The sequence below is a fragment of the Sitophilus oryzae genome, unplaced genomic scaffold (assembly GCF_002938485.1).
Source record: "Sitophilus oryzae breed Bouriz unplaced genomic scaffold, Soryzae_2.0 scaffold_966_pilon_pilon, whole genome shotgun sequence".
NCBI classification, from domain to species: domain Eukaryota; kingdom Metazoa; phylum Arthropoda; class Insecta; order Coleoptera; family Curculionidae; genus Sitophilus; species Sitophilus oryzae.
In genome coordinates, this window is record NW_022147601.1 from 537,436 (window position 1) to 557,108 (window position 19,673).

Consider the following 19,673-nt stretch of genomic DNA (forward strand, 5'->3'; position numbering starts at 1 on the left):
CTGTTAACTTCGCGATCGATCCAGGGCTCGCGTTTGTGTATCCCTCGGGACGCTGTTAACTTCGCGGTCGATCCAGGGCTCGCGTTTGTGTATCCCACGGGACGCTGTTAACTTCGCGATCGATCCAGGGCTCGCGTTTGTGTATCCCACGGGACGCTGTTAACTTCGCGATCGATCCAGGACTCGCGTTTGTGTGTCCCACAGGACGCTGTTAATTTCGCGATCGATCCAGGACTCGCGTTTGTGTATCCCCGGACGCTTTTAACTTCGACGCCGATCCGAGGTCCGTGTTTCGTTGTCAAAACGGACGCCGTTCCGAGAAATATTTAGCTGTGACCATCCGGACGCCTGTAACGACGTCGCCGCCGTTTAGAGAGCCGCGTCGTAGTAGAGTGTGTTGCTCCGGTACTTACGTGTCTGTGTTCATTAGGACGCCGCTAAATTCGACGCCGATCAGGAACTCGCGTCGTTTTATTTAATAGAACGTCATTGCGGGAACGCGTTTTGAATTCACGGGATAGAATCAGTCAGAGAGTTACATATCGGGAATAATCGATCAAAACTCTAGAGGTACATGGTTGTTATTGTAAATTTTACTTTACGGGTCTCTAAATATACATTTTATTTCACTATTGTTACGATTCGAGGACGTGAACCTTCCTTGATTACCTATGTACATAATTAATTTATTAAATAAAAACCTAGTGTTACGTTGTAGTTAATTGTGTGTTTTATTTTCTTTTCATCTCATCACTCCCTGGTATCTCCACTGTATAAAAGCTACCCGTATTGGCACTAGTGGTCTCTCAAACACTTTAAACGTTGGGGGTGGCGCCCGAGGAACCAAAACATCCTTAAGATCTAGTGTATTCTTGGTTGCATACATTCTGGCGTTATTACTAACCATCCCTATCACATTATGAACGAACTATTTGGTCCAAAATGGTATAAAAAGTCGGTATTAACCTTAATCGAACTGTCTTAAAACTTTGGGACAGATATTTTTAACACAAATAATTTCATTTAATCTTATATGTATAATACCACGTTTCTTACAGTCTTATATCTATATTATCTATAATTCGTCGTGTAAGTCGCCATCTTTGCCCTCCGCACTTGACACCTCCCTACAGGCTGCCGGTGTTTGGAATTCGAAAGCGTACTCGCATCTAGAATATTCCATAATACGTATACAGGGTGTTATAGAAGTTCTTGTTAATCCTTAACTTAAAAGAGTAGTTTTTATGTGTAAAAAGTAAAAATCTGTTTTACGCGTAAAAAAATGTCTTTTACGTGCAAAAAAAAACGTTCTTTTATGTATAAAAAAAACTATTTTTTTAGTATCAGTTTACCTTTGAATAAGAAGACTAAGGAAGGAGCATAATGCTATCCATGTATTCATGCATGGTGGGCGGAAAGAGGACTCTAGGGTGGGGATCCTTGACAGTTCTGTTTGACGATTCATTTGACACATTTGAATTTGATTTGAAATTTTGTGGATTTGTCACTCTTTACGGAGCTTGTTTTATGTTATTTATTATTTATTCTACTACTGATAGTTGTATAAAGGTAGTAAATCTAGATGGAAATTGTGGCAGAACTTAAATTAACAGTGACACTATCGCGATTTATCGAAAAATACTCTAAAATAGTTGGTTGTGTAGCGTGCGGTAGATCTCGGCAAAAATCGAGTGAAATAATGGAACAACTTTTCGCTAGTAAGTGACTATATAATATACATACGTGTAGTAAACCGATCAATTATGAAATTCACTTAAATTAACTAAATTATATATTTTTCTTGCATTTTAGATTTTATTTACTACTTGTCAAAGATTAGATGTCAAAGAATTTAGATACGTTAATTTGACTCAAGGACTGTATATATTGTAAAGGACTGTTCGATCGCGTCAAATCGCCGCTGTCGTAGTCGCCGTGGAATGCTACGTCACGCCCTGACCGGCGCTCCACAGTGCGACGGATGGTTATTTTAGCGGGACAAAATCTCAAGAGCAATGTTTGGGAGTTAAAATCTAAGAACGTAGCAAATGGTCTAATATATAGCAACTATATGGTTAAATTTATTTATTTATTAACAACTTAATTTATTAATAAATAAATACAAGATAATAAAACTATGATATTATTCGTACTGTTTGACCAGCGGATCTGTAGCTACGGAAGGAATGCGAGAAAAAAAAATCGATATTGCCACGTTTATCTATAAAATTGCAAAATTGCCAGACATGAACTATAAATTTAATATATTTTTATTATATATAATGTGTTTAGCATATATTCTGACGTATATTACTAAGGAATTTTAACGTAGTTCATATTGTTCGATATGTTTTATTTAATAACTTATTTCTTTCATTCTGTATAATCTGCCTATTATGAAAGTTGAAGATTTTCAACGATATCATTGGCAAACCGGCATCGCCGCGCATGGCCGCCTATTCATCGAACATGATTGGCGAGTACGTCACAGGATTTGTTACCACGCGGTTGCCATGGCTTTTACGCCTTTCCTATTCGCTTGCTTTATCCCCAACTTCACGGTCTCTTCTGAAAAGAGTAGGAATATTGAATACTATTGAAATATCCAGTGGCGGTGTCATTTTTTTGATCATTATTACTTTATTTCATTATTTTATACCGGTTATCCTAAACTTTATTCCTATATTTTTAGTATATTTGATAGTTAAGTTGTGTTTTATTGTTTTGTTATCTTGTTATAATGTTTTTCGTTCGTAGTTTTTAATTATTAATATCAAGTTTGATCGTATATTTGTGTTTTAAAACGAATAAATTTGTTAAGGGTAAGACGCTACATAGTCAGACAAGAGAAATAATAGCTAATTTATATAGGTAAGTTAATAATAACGTGGATGAAATCTCATTTGGTGTATTTCCTTGTGTTCATAATAGGGTTTGCGATGAAGAAGCTACAGAGAGTTCGCTTGAGTTGCCGCTTAAACGTAAACTTGAGCGGATATTTCTTTATACCGGAGTTAGCGTATCGGCTATAAAAAAATTCACACAGAAGATAAAAAAAAGGCTGAAAACTAACCCCGATAAAATGATATCCTCTCTGGAAAGAAACGACCACGTGAGACTGCTGTCGAAAAGCTCAACGACTTTTTCGAAGTGGTCAGGAATTTGATAAATAGATTTTATCTCGAATTCAAACTCGTCCCCACAATTAGAAAGCTTTTGCAAAAATTGCAGGAAGAATCGAATTTTCCTTTTGCAGGGAAACGCTTAGGGGGTTATTAAAATCAAATGAATTTTTTTGGCGTAAATGTTAAAATAACAGATAAATATTAATGGAGCGGCCCATTATATTGCAGAGAGAGATATAAATATATATACGCGAAATTCGAAAATATAGCCAAGTATTATCTATTTGGATGTAACATATGGGTAGACAATGACCTAACCTTTAAAAACTGCTGGCGGAGCGATACCATATCTGGTGTAATAGGCAATATCAGATCTACTGATGAGTAAAATTATGTTTTGTTTGCGCTTCCAAAGTTAACTATTTTCAAGATTTTTTTTTGCTGGAAATAGTTATATCTAAAATTATGTATTATAGAAAAAAATATAGTTAGTACAGATATATAAATAAATATACCTCAAGACTCAGTCTTGATCATCTGCTGATGGCAGACATGGTTAGCGAAACGTGGTCCAGTGTAAAATTAAAAGTGTTTTGGTGTATTGTACTGATTTAGTGTTTTATTTTGCTGTGTAACACCAAAGGTTCCAACCCCCAGCTGTAATTATTTCTTCTATTATATTAACAACACAATAATAAAATGATTCAAAATATTTAAGGGAGCTTTAATAAAAGCTTTTAGTGTTTATCTGCTAACTCAACAGTAACGATTCAAACAGCATAAAGTTTTTTGAAAAAAATTATTAATCTGAGTATTATATTTATGATACACATTATTTTCATATAACACCGTACGCCCATGCCTATTTTATGAATGAAATTGGGCGTGTTTTGTTTACAACTGCGTTCCCCTGCCGATACCCCGTAGCTACAGATCCGTTGGTCACACTATACATGACACGCAAAAACCGTATTGTAAACTATTGCCAAATACATAAAATTATGATATCAAAATACTCTTTAGCAGTTTTTTTTAATTAATATGTAATCTTGTGACACCCTCTATAATTTATTTTAAAAAATATATTTTATTTTGAAAATAATAAATAAGATAGATATTTTAATTTTAATTTTAACACTCGGTAATTGTTAATTCATATATAGTAAGTATCTAAGACAATTTTTTAAACTCAGTGTCTTTTGATGGAGTTGTTTTGTTTTTATACTATCCGATTGAAATGAATCTTTTTGGGCATTCACCTGTTAAGCTTGAACTCCCTGTGACTGTCACTACCTGTGTTGGTAACTATTGGTAACTCAAAAGATCTACATCATTCAATATATCGATATTTGAAAAAAAAAGTGAAAGTTTGATATCTGCAGAACAAAGGCACGAAGGATTTTAACAAATAATATACGTACAGTAGAAAAGTACATACCTTTGGCGATCTTCAACATAATTTGGCTTTCTAATAAAATGTATAAGCACTTGTAAATATTTTGTTTTCGTATGATCTCTGCCTTGCTGAGCAGAAAACGACCAAATTTGGTTGATAAAAATGTATCGAAATACAAAGAATATTCATGCATTTTTGTATCAATTGGAATGTCTACTATTTATTCTTATCAGTACACATTTTTTGGCTTATTTCTAACCAAACGCTTTTGTCCCGCTAAATTTATCTTCCAACGCATTGTGCGCTCGTCCGTCAAATGCAAAAATAACTGTCACTGTCTAAAATCTTTAGCGCCAACTTCAACTCGGTCAGTAGATGACGTAAAAAAACTGACAGTGCAGGAAGATAGGAATCGAACTATCCTTATCTCTATATAGTATCCTTGAATTTGACTTACCTGCTTCAGTAGCGTATCGGATGTTTGTGTTAATAAATACTTATTAAAATGCTGTATTTATATCCTTTAGTATCATGATAATATAAAATTTGAGTAGGTATCTCCATTTATTTCACTGTTTTTGGTTAAGGGCACTCTTAGTTTTAATTGCCTTAAAAATAATAAGTATAATAATAATTTAAATCTCCCGCTCTTTCATAGTTCGTTCCTGTAGCCAAGTAGAGGGCACTAAAAGCGCAATCTCCCAACATTTTACCACGCGATTCGCCACTCTCTAAACTATTAACTTTCTCTATGGGTGGACCTAAGATTTTTGATATGGTCCTTCCTTAGTCTTCTTATTCAAAGGTATTTACGTTTTAATGAGGCCTTTTAAAAGGGATATTTTAATTTATTTCACTATTTGGCCATTTTGTTGATATTTTTTATTGGTAGAAATCAAAATTCAGGCTAATATAATAGAAAATAAATATCGAGAAGAAGAAATGCCTTTCTTCTTCTTTTTATTAATTTTTTACGGTTTTTTAGAGTTTTTTACGTGTAAAAATGAAAACGAAACACGTAAAAAATCATCCCTGTAGAAAATATTTATAATAAAATACTGAATTTTTTTTCGAACGGTCGCCCGTCCAAATGCCCAACTCACCTGACGTCGCTTAGCTTTGAAAATCGACGGGTAAAATTGATAAAAAAAAGAGAAAAAATTACCTGTTCGGTTCGGAAACGCTGGTAACCTTACTTTCTGCACCACAGGACAGTTTTACTCTAGTCGACCGATTGGGACCATTCCAGCAATTCTGACCATGCTCGTAAAGCATAATTTCGTAAGGGTTGTTGTTTGGACCGTCCCATTTCGACCACCTAAAATTGATCAATAATTCAAGGTCAGTTTTGATCGAAAACATGATTTTTTAAGCCAAATTTCAATGTTATACGACACTTACCTGCCCAAATTTGTTTCTGAAGAACTGGACTTGGGAATTTGTAGGGATTTTTCGAAGGGACACAGTTTATAAACGTACTCGTGGTCAGTATAGTCGAAACACTGACCTTCCAAAGAGGCGAATTCCTCGTCAGGACCAAAATCTTTCTTCAAACTCTGCTCCAAATCCCTTATCTGGTCGTTAATACTTCTCACATCTTTTTCTGCCTCTATATTAACGATATAAAACATAGAACTTCCACCCTGTATATTTAAAAATGTCGCAAACTTACCTGAATAATGATTTCTAGCCTCACTAGCCAAATCTACGAGTTTTTGAGTTTCTTCATCATAAGTTATGTAGTGTTCTTCTTCTTCATGCTCTTCTGGCTGTTCTTCTTTTTCGTTATCTTCATCCTCATCTTCTTCACCACCTATATGGTTATATTATCATATACAGGGTGTCCAAAACATACAGAAAAAAAAAATAGTTTATTTACCCTCTTCATGTTCACTCTCACCAAATTCAACCTTCAGCTCTTCTTCTTGATCTTGTAAGTCTTCTGATTCGGCTTCTGATGTTGTTTCTGGCGGTTTGAACATCCCTGAGTCGATTTTAACAAAAGGTTTCATTAAAGGCCAAGACTTTTCGATAAATGTTTCCAAATCCACTGACTCTTGGTTGTTTAAGAACAATTTTGCCTCCTCCTCTGAAACTGTAATAGATACAAATAAAAAATTTATTTATTTTTTCTAAATAAGGTTATAAATAAAGTTAAATCGAAACTACCTTCTCCATTACGGTCTCTGTCAAAACTCTGTCTCGATTGCAGTTCAGCAATTTCAACTAAACCATCCTGATTGCTGTCCAGCTTCTTGAAGTTCTCTACGGCCTCTTGTTGGAGCTTCTCGGCCTCTTTTTCGGCTCTTTGTTTCTTGTATTGTTCTTCCAGTTCTTTGTAATATTCCAGTGCTTTTCCTTCAACCTCTTCGGCCTTTTTCTTCAATTCCTCTCTTTCAGATTTGATTTTTTCTGCTTCTTCTTTGTGTTTTTGCAATTCACCCAATTTTTGTTGTTTTTCGTTCTTCATTTTTAGCCCTTCTTGGCTTAGCTCCGCTCTAAGTTGTTTACCTGTAAACAAAAGCTTTCTAGAATATTTTGTGTTGTACAGGGTGTCCCATTTTCGTGTGTTACCCTGTAAAACACACTAAAACAAAGTTAGTTGAAAAAATCACATCAAACAAGGTTATGAACAAAAAAGAAAGCACATTAACTTGCCCAGATGTAACATGATACTCAATATTACCATCTGAAAAATATACATATTTATTATAAGTATTTTAAGCTTTAAAAATTATAGTGATGTTTCTCTGATACTCACCGACTTTTAGTAGCTCAGCTAATCTAAAAGCCTCTTCTCTTGCAGCTTTTCCCATTTCCTGACAGTTATTTACGCAGGTTTTTCTTCCAGAATACTCATCTGAGCCATCACAACAGTCACATATGCCATCGTTAACTCTAAGTATAATAAAATTGATTTTTAAATTCACAGTAACAAAATTATAATAACATACCTATCCGACTTTAAAATACTTGGTTTATATCCAGCATTTAGGCAATAAAAAGAGCCTCCTGCACATGCACTTGTGCCTGGTTCATCACTACTATCCTCACAGTCACAATAGTCATCGTTTACCTAAAAATTCAAAGGTTTACAGTTATGAATTTAATTTATAGACAAATTTAAACTCTAAAGCACTGCATTTACCTGATTATAAGGTATAGTTTTGCTGCCATCGAAGCAGGTAAAGTTAGTGTCTGGGTCGTACAGAGGGGCTCGAGACAAAGCCACCCCTCGAGGCCTGGGCACTTCTGCCTTGGAATCTGATAATTCTATAAGAACTAGGATAATGTACAGGCATTTTAATTTGAAATTAGCGTAGAATTTGTTGAGTTTCATCCTAAACGCCGGCTTATCAATCACGAAAATAATCTATTTGACATCATAACCCGACAAAAGACACGTCAGAAAATTATTCAGCTGTCATTTTTGAGATTATCATTAAGGTTGCTTTACACTAGATTTCTATTATCTATTTTTATAATTATTTAAAAAATTGTTCGTTTTGGATTAAGATCAGTATTTTTTACGACGCGTACATAGGGTGAGTGTTATTATTTTTAATTTATGTGTGTCAAAATATAAACTTGTTTTAAAATAAAATTTGATGAGTATGAAAATGCGTATATCAGGCTTTAGTATTTGTTATGAAGATCGTTTTGGCCACAGAGAAATGGTTTTAGCCTTTTTTATGTATTAGATTCAGAGATATAGAGGTATGAAAAAATTCTAAGCATGCTAGACGCCATGTTCGCGCTTCTGTCTACAGGGGGTGATCAGAAAGTAATCGCGATTATAAGTTTCTCGACCGATATCTCGATAGTTAATCTAAAAATATCGCGTAATATTAATAAAATTTAAAAATATAAGAATTTCTTATAGACAAGAGTAATAGATAAACCAAAAAGAAATAGTCTATAGAGGAATTGCCTGGTAATACAGTTGGTTTTTGTTAATTTGATTGTTTATTAATTCTAAACATATAATAAATATAGGCAACAATTCAAACAAAAAATCAGTCATTTTTCTATCACCTAAACCTAAACATCAATAAGTTATATTTCTTTTTCTTCATTTAAATTTATTCTTCTTCGCTAGAAGACTGGTAAGCCAACTGATCGTTCCACCATTCCTTGATTTCTTGCATAGCGTTAGTCAGTTTTGGAACTGAAGTTTTGTTGTTTTGAATCTGAAATGAAACATGTGAAAAATATTGTAACGGACCAGTTAGCGATAAGAAGAATATACGGGACGACTGCCCTGTTCTCCAAGCTCGGTCTACTACCGTTTTAATCGATCTCCTTCTTAAAAAAGTTGATGATGTGTCCCGCCAATAAAAATTCGACAAATGTCTTTTTCTTAGTGACATACTCGTCAAGTCCACGTGGACTCTCTGCCGCGTGTAAACAGGGTGTTTCAAAAAATATGTGCCATCTCTCATGGGGAGATTCCTCACGTAAAATGAGATTTTTTTTCATATCAATATAGGTCCGATTCTGCTTAGTTTCGTAGCTACAGGGTGTTAAACCCTTAATAATTTTTCGATTTATTATAATTTTCTTCCAAGTGTTTTTAGTAGCGACTATATCGATCTCCAGAACCATTCCTCGAAACAATTTTTACCAAGAGACCTTTTTTACGTAAAAAAACGTCTTAAATGTATATTTCTTACTCGTATAGTTTTATACAGGTAAGGACGAAAAGTTATTACTCTTCAAACACGAGTAGGAGTCATATTGACATCAAAATTAAAGCTCTCATGTCAAAAAACTCCCAGTCACCAATTTTCATCCAAATATTGACGTTACTTCAGAAATTATCTGGAAAAAATCGAAATAAAAATAAAACTTCAACACCCAGTATCTCTGAAACTAAGCATTTTAGGAAATACATTTATACAAGCTTTTCTACTTATTTTTATCTACAGAATATGCTGCCAAAGTTTCCGGAATACAGTTCTGACCACCCTGTATATTGCTGTTTATTTAAATGTGTTTTGTAGTAAATTTTTTTGTAGTTTAAAATTCCTTTCATAGAGACAGATCCAGTAGACGTACAGTACGTCTGCTGGATCTGTCTCTATGAAAGGAATGTGGACAAAAAACATTTAAATAAACAGCAATATATTTTATACGTCGACTTGACGAGTACGTCATCGCAAATCGCTCCGCCCACTCATTTTATTGGCTACTTGCAAATTTGTCGAATTTTTATTGATGGGACGCGTCGTCCAATTTTTTACGAAAAACATCGAGAGAATATCGTTTCCCCTCTCACAGATACCCCGTAGCTACAGAACGGACAGACGTACTGTACAGTACGTCTGCTGGGTCTGTGTCTATGAAAGGAATGCGGACAAAAACATTTAAATAAACAGCAATATATTTTATACGTCGATTTGACGAGTACGTCACCGCAAATCGCTCCGCCCACTCATTTTATTGGCTACTTGCAAATTTGTCGAATTTTTATTGATGGGACGCGTCGTCCAATTTTTTACGAAAAACATCGAGAGAATATCGTTTCCCCTCTCACGGATACCCCGTAGCTACAGAACGGACAGACGCACTATACGTTACCTTGAAACTGTTTCTATAGCTCAAATAAATGAGATATTCGTCATATTAATATTAGTGTCGAATTTTAAATAGTTTTTAGTGTTAATAAACGCAACATTTTTGATATTACCTCACGGGCAGGCATTTTATTGGCTTCATTATCGTTCAAGTGAGTCAGGTTCTTGTTCACAGGCGGATTATTAGGTCTTGTAGTATTATTTTTCTTCTTAGCTGCTGGAACTCTTTCTTTCTCTTGTCTTGACGAAGGATCGGACAGTGTTGGAGCTAAATATTTTCGACCTAGAACATCATACACTTTTGTTCTAGGCTTCTATCACACTGGATGCAAAAACATACCTGAACTACTTCCTATGCTATCCGATCTGGGTAAGTTCACGATTTTTTGCTTTTTAGGCGGTGCTTCATTCTCTTTAGACTCGTTTTTGTGCTCCTGATCATTTTCTGTGGTTATATTGGTGTTTTTTGGTTCTTCCCGCGTGTCCGCTATGAAAGGAATTGCTTCGTTCGTTGCCATCAGACCTGCCATAAGACTATTTTCTTTTTCTTTTCTCTGAAAGGAAAAGTTAAATAAATGTGTTTTTTGGTCTATTTTTTTTTTCGTTATTTTACATTAGCTTTCTTTTTTTTCAAGCATGCTTCCATCCAGGTTCGTATAGTTTGTTTAGCCACCTCCTCCTCAATAATATACTCAAATTCCTCCCTGGCAAGCAGCTCTTCAAGTTGAAGGGCTTTCCTGATATCCACACTCCTGTACGACAACATACTGAAAAAAAAACATTACACAACAAAAATATACTAGGCTAGATAACTCATCAGATACTAAGAAAAAAATATATGAGCTGTTATTTTTGAAAGGGGTAGAAGTCCATTCTTCCATGTATCGAGATATTTAAGGTTTTGCATTTGAATTAACTTAAAAATATTCGTTAGTACGAGAGCTAGCAACGTCGGAAAGTCTCTTTGATATATCTTTTACTATGCTCTCTAGAACAGCATGCGGCCCGACTGGCTGCCGGTAAACGTTGCGTTCCCTACTGCGCAAAAGAAGATCCTATATTTTGATTAGTCCTTTAAATTCTAGTATTGAATATAAACCAAACATGTCTCCATAGCGCAGTGCGTAGAGTTTCCGACTACGAACTGATGATTCAGAGTTCGAATCCGGGTCAGGGCAAGCTATATAGATCCTCAACAACTTGACAATATTTTTGTGAATTTGTAAATCAATCCATATTTACAGTAGCGGATTTTGTTCATAAAAGGACAAATTTGCTGACAACTAAATGTTGGGACAAGTATTTTTAAATTAATATCATCATAGGCGGCTTTGCTATAAACGTCACAAATGTCGCAAACTGTTTACTTCAGCATTGACAGCTTGTAAGTGGCTCGATACTTCGAGTAGTGAGATTTACTGTAAGTAATTTTAATTTTTTTAATTTTCAATTTTGTTAATTTAATTCAAAGTAATGGTCCGTGGAAAAGCTACAAATCGAAAACTACGCGAAATTATCATTCGTCAATACAGTACGGGAAAAACAATTCGAAAAATTTCTGATGATTTAAGTATTCCAAAAACCACGGTCTTTAAAATAGTAAAAAATACGGCGAATTTGCCAATATAGACGTTAAAGGTAAAAGTTCGGGAAGGCCAAGAGTTGTATCTCAGAGAGACAAAATGTAGTAAAATTTTGCAAGTCTGCGAGAAGAAGTACTCTTCGCGAAGTAACAGTTAAATGGAATACTGTAACTGGTTTAAATATATCAAGAGAATGTTGCCGAAAATATATCCATAAATGCGGTCTGGGGTTGTGTGGATAATCAATTACCTGAAGATTATTGATACAAATTCTTATTTAGGTCGAAGAAAAACCGCTACTGACAAAAATTCAAAAGAAAAATCACTAAAATTGGGCAAAATCTAAATTATCGTGGACACAAAATGATTGGAATAACGTCATATTTAGTGATGAGTCTAAATTTGATGTTTGCGTTGGAGATCATCGAAAACGAATAATACGAAATAAAGCAGAAGCCTTTCATAAAGATTGAAGAAAACTGTAGCTGTTAAAACAACGCAAGGAACTCCACAAGGTGGAGTAACCTCCCCTTTGCTGTGGAGCTTGGTGGTGGATGAACTACTAGATGAATTAACTCTAGCGGAAATACACTGCATTGGGTATGCAGATGACATAGTCATGATCGCTCGGGGGAAACATGAAGGCACCTTGTGTGATATTATCCAAAGAGGACTCCGTATCACTGAGAGATGGTGTAGGACTGTCGGGCTGAGTATCAACTCAGACAAAACCGCGATAGTGCCATTCACCAGAAGGCGAAGTCTGAAAACTTGAAAAGAATCCAACTAGATGGAAAGGAAATACTGCCAACACAGGAAGTTAAATACCTGGGAATAACCCTGGACAGTAAACTCCTGTGGAACAGGCATATTAAGAACACTACCAGCAAAGCCATAAAGGCTCTCATGATATGCAGAGACTGGCCGGAAATAGATGGGGCTGCTTCCCTAACATTTTGCGCTGGATGTATACCATGATAGTAAGACCCATGATTACTTATGGAGCAGTTGCCTGGTACACAAAACTAGAGCAACGGACGGCAAGGCTAAACCTATGCAAAGTCCAGAGACTAACATGCGTTTGCATCACAGGAGCCATGAGAACCTGTCCAACAGCAGCAATGGAGGTCATTCTAGATCTAACACCACTGCACATTGTCATTGGTAGATATGCCAATGCGACATTGATTAGAATGGTCACTAACGGAATTAGTACTGGGAGAATTGTCAGATCAGGGGCTTGGAACACCCTCATAAAGGAAATACCATCCTGCAACTCCCAGTGGACGATATGCCAAGAACGTACAACTTTGAGAAACATCTCAATGTAGTATTGAGCAATAAAAAGGATTGGAAGAGCGAAACGCTTGCCCAGCAGTTAAAAAACCATACCATAACTTGGTATACTGATGCTTCCAAAACCAATACGGGAATAGGGATCGGAGTGTTTGGGCCGAAAGCTAAATACTCCGAACCAATGGGCACTTACCCTAGTATCCTACAGGCAGAAATCTACGCTATCGAAAGATGCGTACAACTTATCTTCGATAGGAACTATCGGAAACAAGAAATAGCCATCTTGTCTGATAGTCAAGCAGCGTTAAAAACGATCAACTCAGTATCAATCAATTCGAAATTGGTCAAAGAATGCATAGAGAAGCTGAATAAATTGGGCAAAGAAAACAAAGTCCTCCTACTCTGGGTGCCTGCTCACCAAGGGATAGAAGGCAATGAAAATCCAAATAATCTAGCTAGGAAAGGAGCGAACACTCCACTAACTGGACCAGAACCGTTCTGCTTTTCAAGTGGTAACCAACTCAAGGCGGAACTCAAGAACTTGGAAGATTCCATCCGCAACCTGGAATGGAAATCTTGCAACGGTCTAAGACACTCGAAGAAGTTTCTGAGGGCTTATGATCAAGAAAAATCACAGATCTTCCTGGGTCTGAGTAAGAACAATCTTCGGATTGTCACGGGGTTTTTAACAGGACACTGTCTCCTCAATGAACACCTCAGTAGATTGAAACTAAGAAGAAACGGCGAATGCAGATTCAGTGGGGAGAGATGGGGGAAACACCAGTACACCTCATCACTGAGTGCGCCGAGACGACAACCATTCGTGCCATGAATTTTGGTACGACTGATATTGGAGATGGAGAACTACCCTCTATAAAACCGTCCCAGATACTGGCTTTTGTCAAAGCCCTGGGACTGTATGATGAGTTATGATTCAAGAAAGGGGGACACAATGGATCTGTAAGGTCGAAGTGATTAACCCCCCTCCCACTCATTCTAAAAAATTCTAAATTCATAAAGATTGCTTGAAGAGGGTTGTTAAATTTCCTAAGGGGATTATGGTTTGGGGTTGCATGTCAGCAAGAGGTTTGGGCAAATTAAATTTTATAGATGGCACTGTTAACGCCCAAAAATATCAACATATACTTGAGACCTCACTTTTGCCTAGTGCTCTAGAATTGTTTCCAAACGAAGATTTTCCAACAAGATGGAGCATCGTGCCATTCAGCAAAATCAACTAAAAATTGGTTCGGTAATAATAATATAAAAGTTCTATCCCATCCTGCAAGTAGTCTGGACCTCAATGTTATAGAAACTGTGTGGCATAAAATGAAGCAATATTTAAGAAACCACCCTCAACGAACAATTTTTGTTTTGCGGATAAAACTGCAGGAAATTTGGGATAATTTTTCTCCTCAAATGTGCCAATCTTTGGTAAATACAATACCATTAAGAGTTCAGGCAGTTGTTAAGGCGAAATGTGATGTAACTCCGTATTAAACAAGTTTCTTGTTGTGCTGTCCCAATATATAGTTGTCAGCAAATTTGGCTTGATTTTGACAAAATAAGGTATTATCAAAAGTGATTTGGTTGCAAAGTTATAAAAATATAGTAAAATTGTCTAGATCATATTGTAATGTAAATTGAGTCGTTTTAACAAATTATTATTTTTATTGCAAAAAAAGGCTCGTAAAGGAAGCATACTTAATGACGTCATGGAAGGTTACATCTTCGCCGTTGTGTAGTTTATCCAGTTCGTAGCACATGTGCTTGAAGAGCAGCCTGTCTTTTTGAGGGTCCACTTCAAGTCGGCCTTTGAGGAGTCTCAGTATAAATTTAACGCGTTTTACTGGAATGACACCTCGTTGGTGAATGTCCACGATGTTCCAGGTGTTCTGGAAGTTCCTGATGTCCGCGTAGGATAGTAAAGCGTCTTCCTCGTTGGAGTAGAACAAGGAAAAGTTCTCCATGATAATAGCTAAAGGAAAGAAATAAATATATGTATATACAAATAAAGAAATAATAAATATATGTACAGTACATCGATTACCGAGCAATTTATGATCGTTTAAATAACATTACTTAAAGATGATTATTATTATGAATTTTTTTTTTGCTTTAATTGTTTACATTAATAAAGATTATTTAAGGGCGACTTTCACAAATCTAAGATTTGTGAGCATTCATGGGACACAGGGCACAGAATAGATTTTAACAACGCCAAAATGATAATGAAAGAGGCTTTTTTATACAATCTACTAAAAATAAATGTATTGCTCATGCATCTGTAGATGTTATTGTAATAATGTATGGCAATCGCTTCTTTGATTTTAAAGAACATAAAATAAATAAGCATAACATACGTAAAAATTAAAAACAAATTAAAAATAATCATACAGAAAAAAACGTTTTTTGATATGCCCCTTCTATAATATTTTTATTCAAAGGTTCTAAATATTTTTGGCGCTTCTTTCAAACCTGTTTCAAACGTAGAACTTTCGTTACAGCAGCGCCATCTTAAGCATTCCCTGTTTGATGACCACTTTTCAATACTACCTATATAATTTTATATACTTTGACGAAACTCACCCACTAAAAGGTTTAGAACAATGTAAGTAATGATGACATAGAAGGTGCAGAAGTATATTAAGGATCCTATGAAGTTTCCACAGTCTGTCTCCCAATAGTTGGATGCAGGAGTGCAATATGGCGGTTGGATCATACAGTCGTGCATAATTTTGTTCCAGTCTTCACCAGTGACGATCCTGAACAACATGGCCACTCCAGTGACTGGGGATTGGAAATTCGCACGCCTATGGATGTTCAAAAGGTTCAAAAAATCATACAGGAGGTGGTTTAGACAGTACTCTCTATAGGTTATTAATTAGTATAAAAAATAAACCGAAATATTTTTTGGTACTGACCTTCCAATACCTTCACCGTACTTCACGGTACCAAACAGAATGGTACCGGCCAGTGCGTAGAAGAAAACTAAAAGGAACATTCCGAAGATAATGAAGAAACTTTTGCATACCGATACTCCCACAGTGAGCATGAGCATCTTTAAGGTTGCGTGCTTTCCAGTTATGGTAAAAAACCGTAGAACCACCACCATGAATCCGATGAAATACGTCAAATCATTCTGAAAAAAATGTAAAAACTTCATTCCTTAAACCGCCTCTACACTATGCGGAGAACTCTTCGAAGGAGGTTAATGTCGCATTTCAGTTTATTTCCAGTTGTCTTGACCCACTTTAGTTTGCCTCGACCTACTTTCGATTCTTAAACGCGCCTGAAAATTATTTTTTTTGGCGTTTCCTGTTGCCTCTTCAATTTTGTTTCGTTTTGAGCTCCAAGCTTTCCAAGACATGGCGTTATCTGTACCCGAGGCAAAGGACTTTTTTTTCATAAATATCAGTGAAATAAGGAAACTTGGACGTTTCTAAAATAGCTGTTGTTACAATGATATTTCAGGTAAACCGGCTTAAGATTTGAGATAATGTCGCAAGTAAAAAAAGAGAAATGGTTAAAAGTGTGTTAGAAACCGTCCGCATGTCACTGAAAAGACAAGGCTACATACCAAGGAAGCCAAAAAAATCGCTGCAATAACACCTCTACAAAGGCAGCGAAAAATGGATTTTTGTCAACGTTTTCAAGAAGATAATTGTAATAATGTTTTTATTTCTGACGAAAGTTGTTTCTAGCTTGGTGGAAACCACCTAAAAATCCTATCAAAAGAAAATGTTACCGTTCAAGTTTCAAAATTCCCGCTAAAATAATGGTTTGGGGAGCAATATCTCAGCGTGGTGCTACACCTCTGTGTATAGTTGATGAAACCGTTAATAGTGCAAAATATTGTGATATTTTAAATAGTTTTCTTCTTGAAACGGCTCATGTTTTCTATCCAGAGGGGTGGCGTTTTCAGCAGGATAATGCAAGCTGTCATACGTCTGCCTATACTCAAGCTTGGATGCAAGAACACCATTTGGCAACAATTCCATAGCCAGCAGCTTCATCAGACCTTAGTCCCATTGAAAACATATGGGGACTAATGAAGATTGAAGTGGTACGAGCAGCTCCACGAAATAAACAAGATTTGATTCGCTCAGTTTTACAGGCCTGGACGTTTAGTTAAGTGTTGTATAAGTAAATAAAATTAATAATTTGTTAGAATTTTTTTAACTCAAGTCCTAAAAATATATATGGATAATTGTAATTTTGCTTTCTTTTTTCCGGATACTTTCTAGACGGACTATATATTCCACAAGAAAACTTTTCACTCAATCTGCAGGAATATAATTACAATATGTTTATTATTTAATTTTATTATAATGAATTAGTATATAAAAATTGTATATGTTTTGTTTGTTCACGCGGCCTTAATTGATTAATATAACAGTAGTATTGCTTGATGAGTAAGCCCACGGCCACACAGAAAGCGTTTTTAGCGTTTTGCGTTTTTTGCGTCTCAATCGCTTTTTGCGATTTTACCGTTTTTGAGCGCTTTTTTCGATTTGTGTCCATTAAAAATACGCAAAAGACGCGGCAGGTCTGCAGTTTCTATCAATATGTCAATTAGCAACGTCGCAATCACGTGGATTTCCGGCCCGTCCAACAATCAATCCTGTGAGAGAGAGATAGGCGAGATCGGCGCCGTTAGCTTTGAAGAGACGAAGATAAAAGATGCTGGGATTGAATTGTGGACGGGCCGGGGATTATATTCGGAGACAAACAAACTCTACTGCTATTGCCAGTGGTGTGTGTAAAAATAATAATTATTATTTGCCATTTATTTTACGAATTCTAGTTTATACAGTACATCTGCTGGATCTGTGTCTATGAAAGGAATGCGGACAAAAAACATTTAAATAAACAGCAATATATTTTATACGTCGATTTGACGAGTGCGTCACCGCAAATCGCTCCGCCCACTCATTTTATTGGCTACTTGCAAATTTGTTGATTTTTTATTGATGGGACGCGTCGTCTCTTTTTTTACGAAAAACATCGAGAGAATATCGTTTCCCCTCTCACGGATACCCCGTAGCTACAGAACGGACAGACGTACTGTATGTGTGCAGTTTTTTGATGTAGTGTTGCGGTTAGTACTTGTTATAATTATAATATAATAAATAATTATAATTATATAATAGAATAGTAAATATCTCTAGTTGCTAATGCAATTTTAGGACATAATTTATGAAACATTTTGGAGTGAAACTTCTTTACGCGCGCTGGTAGTAAAAATTCAAGGCCGTGACATACGAGCTAGTGAGACGGCCCTGACACACGAGCTCGTTGTAACGAAAGGTGTGAACGGCTTAGAAATACGTAGTGACGTGACGTGTATTTGTGAGCAATCCACGTGTTTATCAAAAATATCGATATTATAATACAAATTTTGTAAAAGTGAATCAAATTATTACGCGTAAACAAACATTTGTTACACGTAAAAAACTATTTTTATTATTTTACGCGAATAAAACTGATACACGTAAACAACCATTTTTTACGCGTATAAAACTATTTGTTACTGGTATAAAACTATTTTTTACGCGTATTAAACTATTTTTTACGCGTATAAAACTATTTGTTACGTGTAAAAATCTATTTGTTACACGTAAAAAACTCTTTTTTTACGCGTCAAAAACTTATTGTTTCTGGTAGAAAACCTTTCTTACGCAAAAAAAAATATTTTTTACGTGTAAAAAACTATTTGTTACACGTAAAAAACTAATTTTTACGCGTCAAAAACTTATTGTTTCTGGTTAAAAAAACTTTTTTACCCAAAAAAAAATATTTTTTACGTGTAAAAGACTATTTGTTACACGTAAAAAATTATTTTTTTACGCGTCAAAAACTTATTGTTTCTGGTAAAAAACCTTTTGTTACGCAAAAAAAATATTTTTTACGTGTAAAAAACTATTTGTTACACGTAAAAAAATATTTTTTACGCGTAAGAAAATATTCCTTTAATTTATTACTTTTTCAACATTTCAAACTACACTGTTTCAAACATTTCCTTCAAATATTTGAATTTAATAGAATCTTCCTAAACAGTAGATGTTCTTTATGAAAATATTTTTAGATAATACCCTAAAATGAAAAAAAAATGCATAGTATTTAATTTATTTTTATTGTATTATTAAATATAACGTCCGCCTATGACGGGGTCTCATCTTAGAAAACGCTAAAGATGCTACAGAAAACAAACTGATTTGTTTTCATTTGCGTTTTTTGCGAGACACGCCGAACGCTACACGCTTTTGGTGTGGCCACTCCTATATAATCCTGTTATTTTGTTTTAGTCGCTAAAGACGCATCACGCTAAAAACGCAAAAAACGCTTTCTGTGTGACCGTGGGCTAATACTGGCAACATCATCAATATATCGAGCTGATTGGGATAATTATTGATTGACCCATTTCGACGATAGTGTAGAGGCTGTTTTAGCAGTAAAATGTTATATGGTTTCAATTACCTTGAACATGATGTGAAAAAACATCCATATAACACCCACAACAGTTACAAAGAGATCATATCTGTTCCTCCTGGACTGTAAGTATCCTCTTGGTGTGAAAGCTATGTTTTTCATCACAACTTCCACCAGAAATATCAACGTACAAATTATGGAAACGGTAACCAATGAATCCGTAGCTGGATCGTCTTTTTCCCACTGAAAAACAGAAAAAATAATT

General features: G+C 35.5%; 2 protein-coding genes across 3 annotated transcripts in view; both read right to left on the reverse strand.

Moving 5' to 3' along the window:
* Nucleotides 1-1,074: 1,074 nt before the first annotated feature.
* LOC115891116 (glucosidase 2 subunit beta) lies at nt 1,075-7,943 on the reverse strand. Its single transcript, XM_030911506.1, has 9 exons — nt 7,670-7,943; nt 7,476-7,597; nt 7,283-7,419; nt 6,691-7,032; nt 6,401-6,616; nt 6,194-6,334; nt 5,923-6,130; nt 5,687-5,839; nt 1,075-1,169 (listed from the first exon to the last, which is right to left on the reverse strand). Exons 1-9 carry the CDS (start codon nt 7,859-7,861, stop codon nt 1,076-1,078), a joined length of 1,605 nt encoding a protein of 534 aa, XP_030767366.1. The 5' UTR covers nt 7,862-7,943; the 3' UTR covers nt 1,075.
* Nucleotides 7,944-8,514: 571 nt separating this feature from the next.
* LOC115891121 (sodium leak channel non-selective protein) overlaps nt 8,515-19,673 on the reverse strand; it is a 33,301-nt gene continuing 22,142 nt past the window's right edge. For both annotated transcript variants that reach the window (XM_030911512.1, XM_030911511.1), the window contains exons 18-25: nt 19,457-19,651; nt 15,901-16,118; nt 15,566-15,789; nt 14,681-14,954; nt 10,711-10,864; nt 10,438-10,651; nt 10,211-10,380; nt 8,515-8,711 (exon numbers count right to left, since the gene is read on the reverse strand). In XM_030911512.1, the coding sequence (XP_030767372.1) occupies nt 8,604-8,711; nt 10,211-10,380; nt 10,438-10,651; nt 10,711-10,864; nt 14,681-14,954; nt 15,566-15,789; nt 15,901-16,118; nt 19,457-19,651 (1,557 nt within the window). In that variant the 3' untranslated portion in view covers nt 8,515-8,603. The remainder of the gene's footprint in view (nt 8,712-10,210; nt 10,381-10,437; nt 10,652-10,710; nt 10,865-14,680; nt 14,955-15,565; nt 15,790-15,900; nt 16,119-19,456; nt 19,652-19,673) is intronic.

Coding starts and splice junctions, on each gene's coding strand:
- LOC115891116 (XM_030911506.1), bottom strand. CDS start 7,861: ATGAAACTCAACAAATTCTACGCTAATTTCAAATTAAAATGCCTGTAC. Junction 7,420..7,475: donor AGTATTTTAAAGTCGGATAG/GTATGTTATTAT, acceptor TATTATACTTAG/AGTTAACGATGGCATATGTG. Junction 1,170..5,686: donor AGCGTTTCCGAACCGAACAG/GTAATTTTTTCT, acceptor GGAATATTCTAG/ATGCGAGTACGCTTTCGAAT.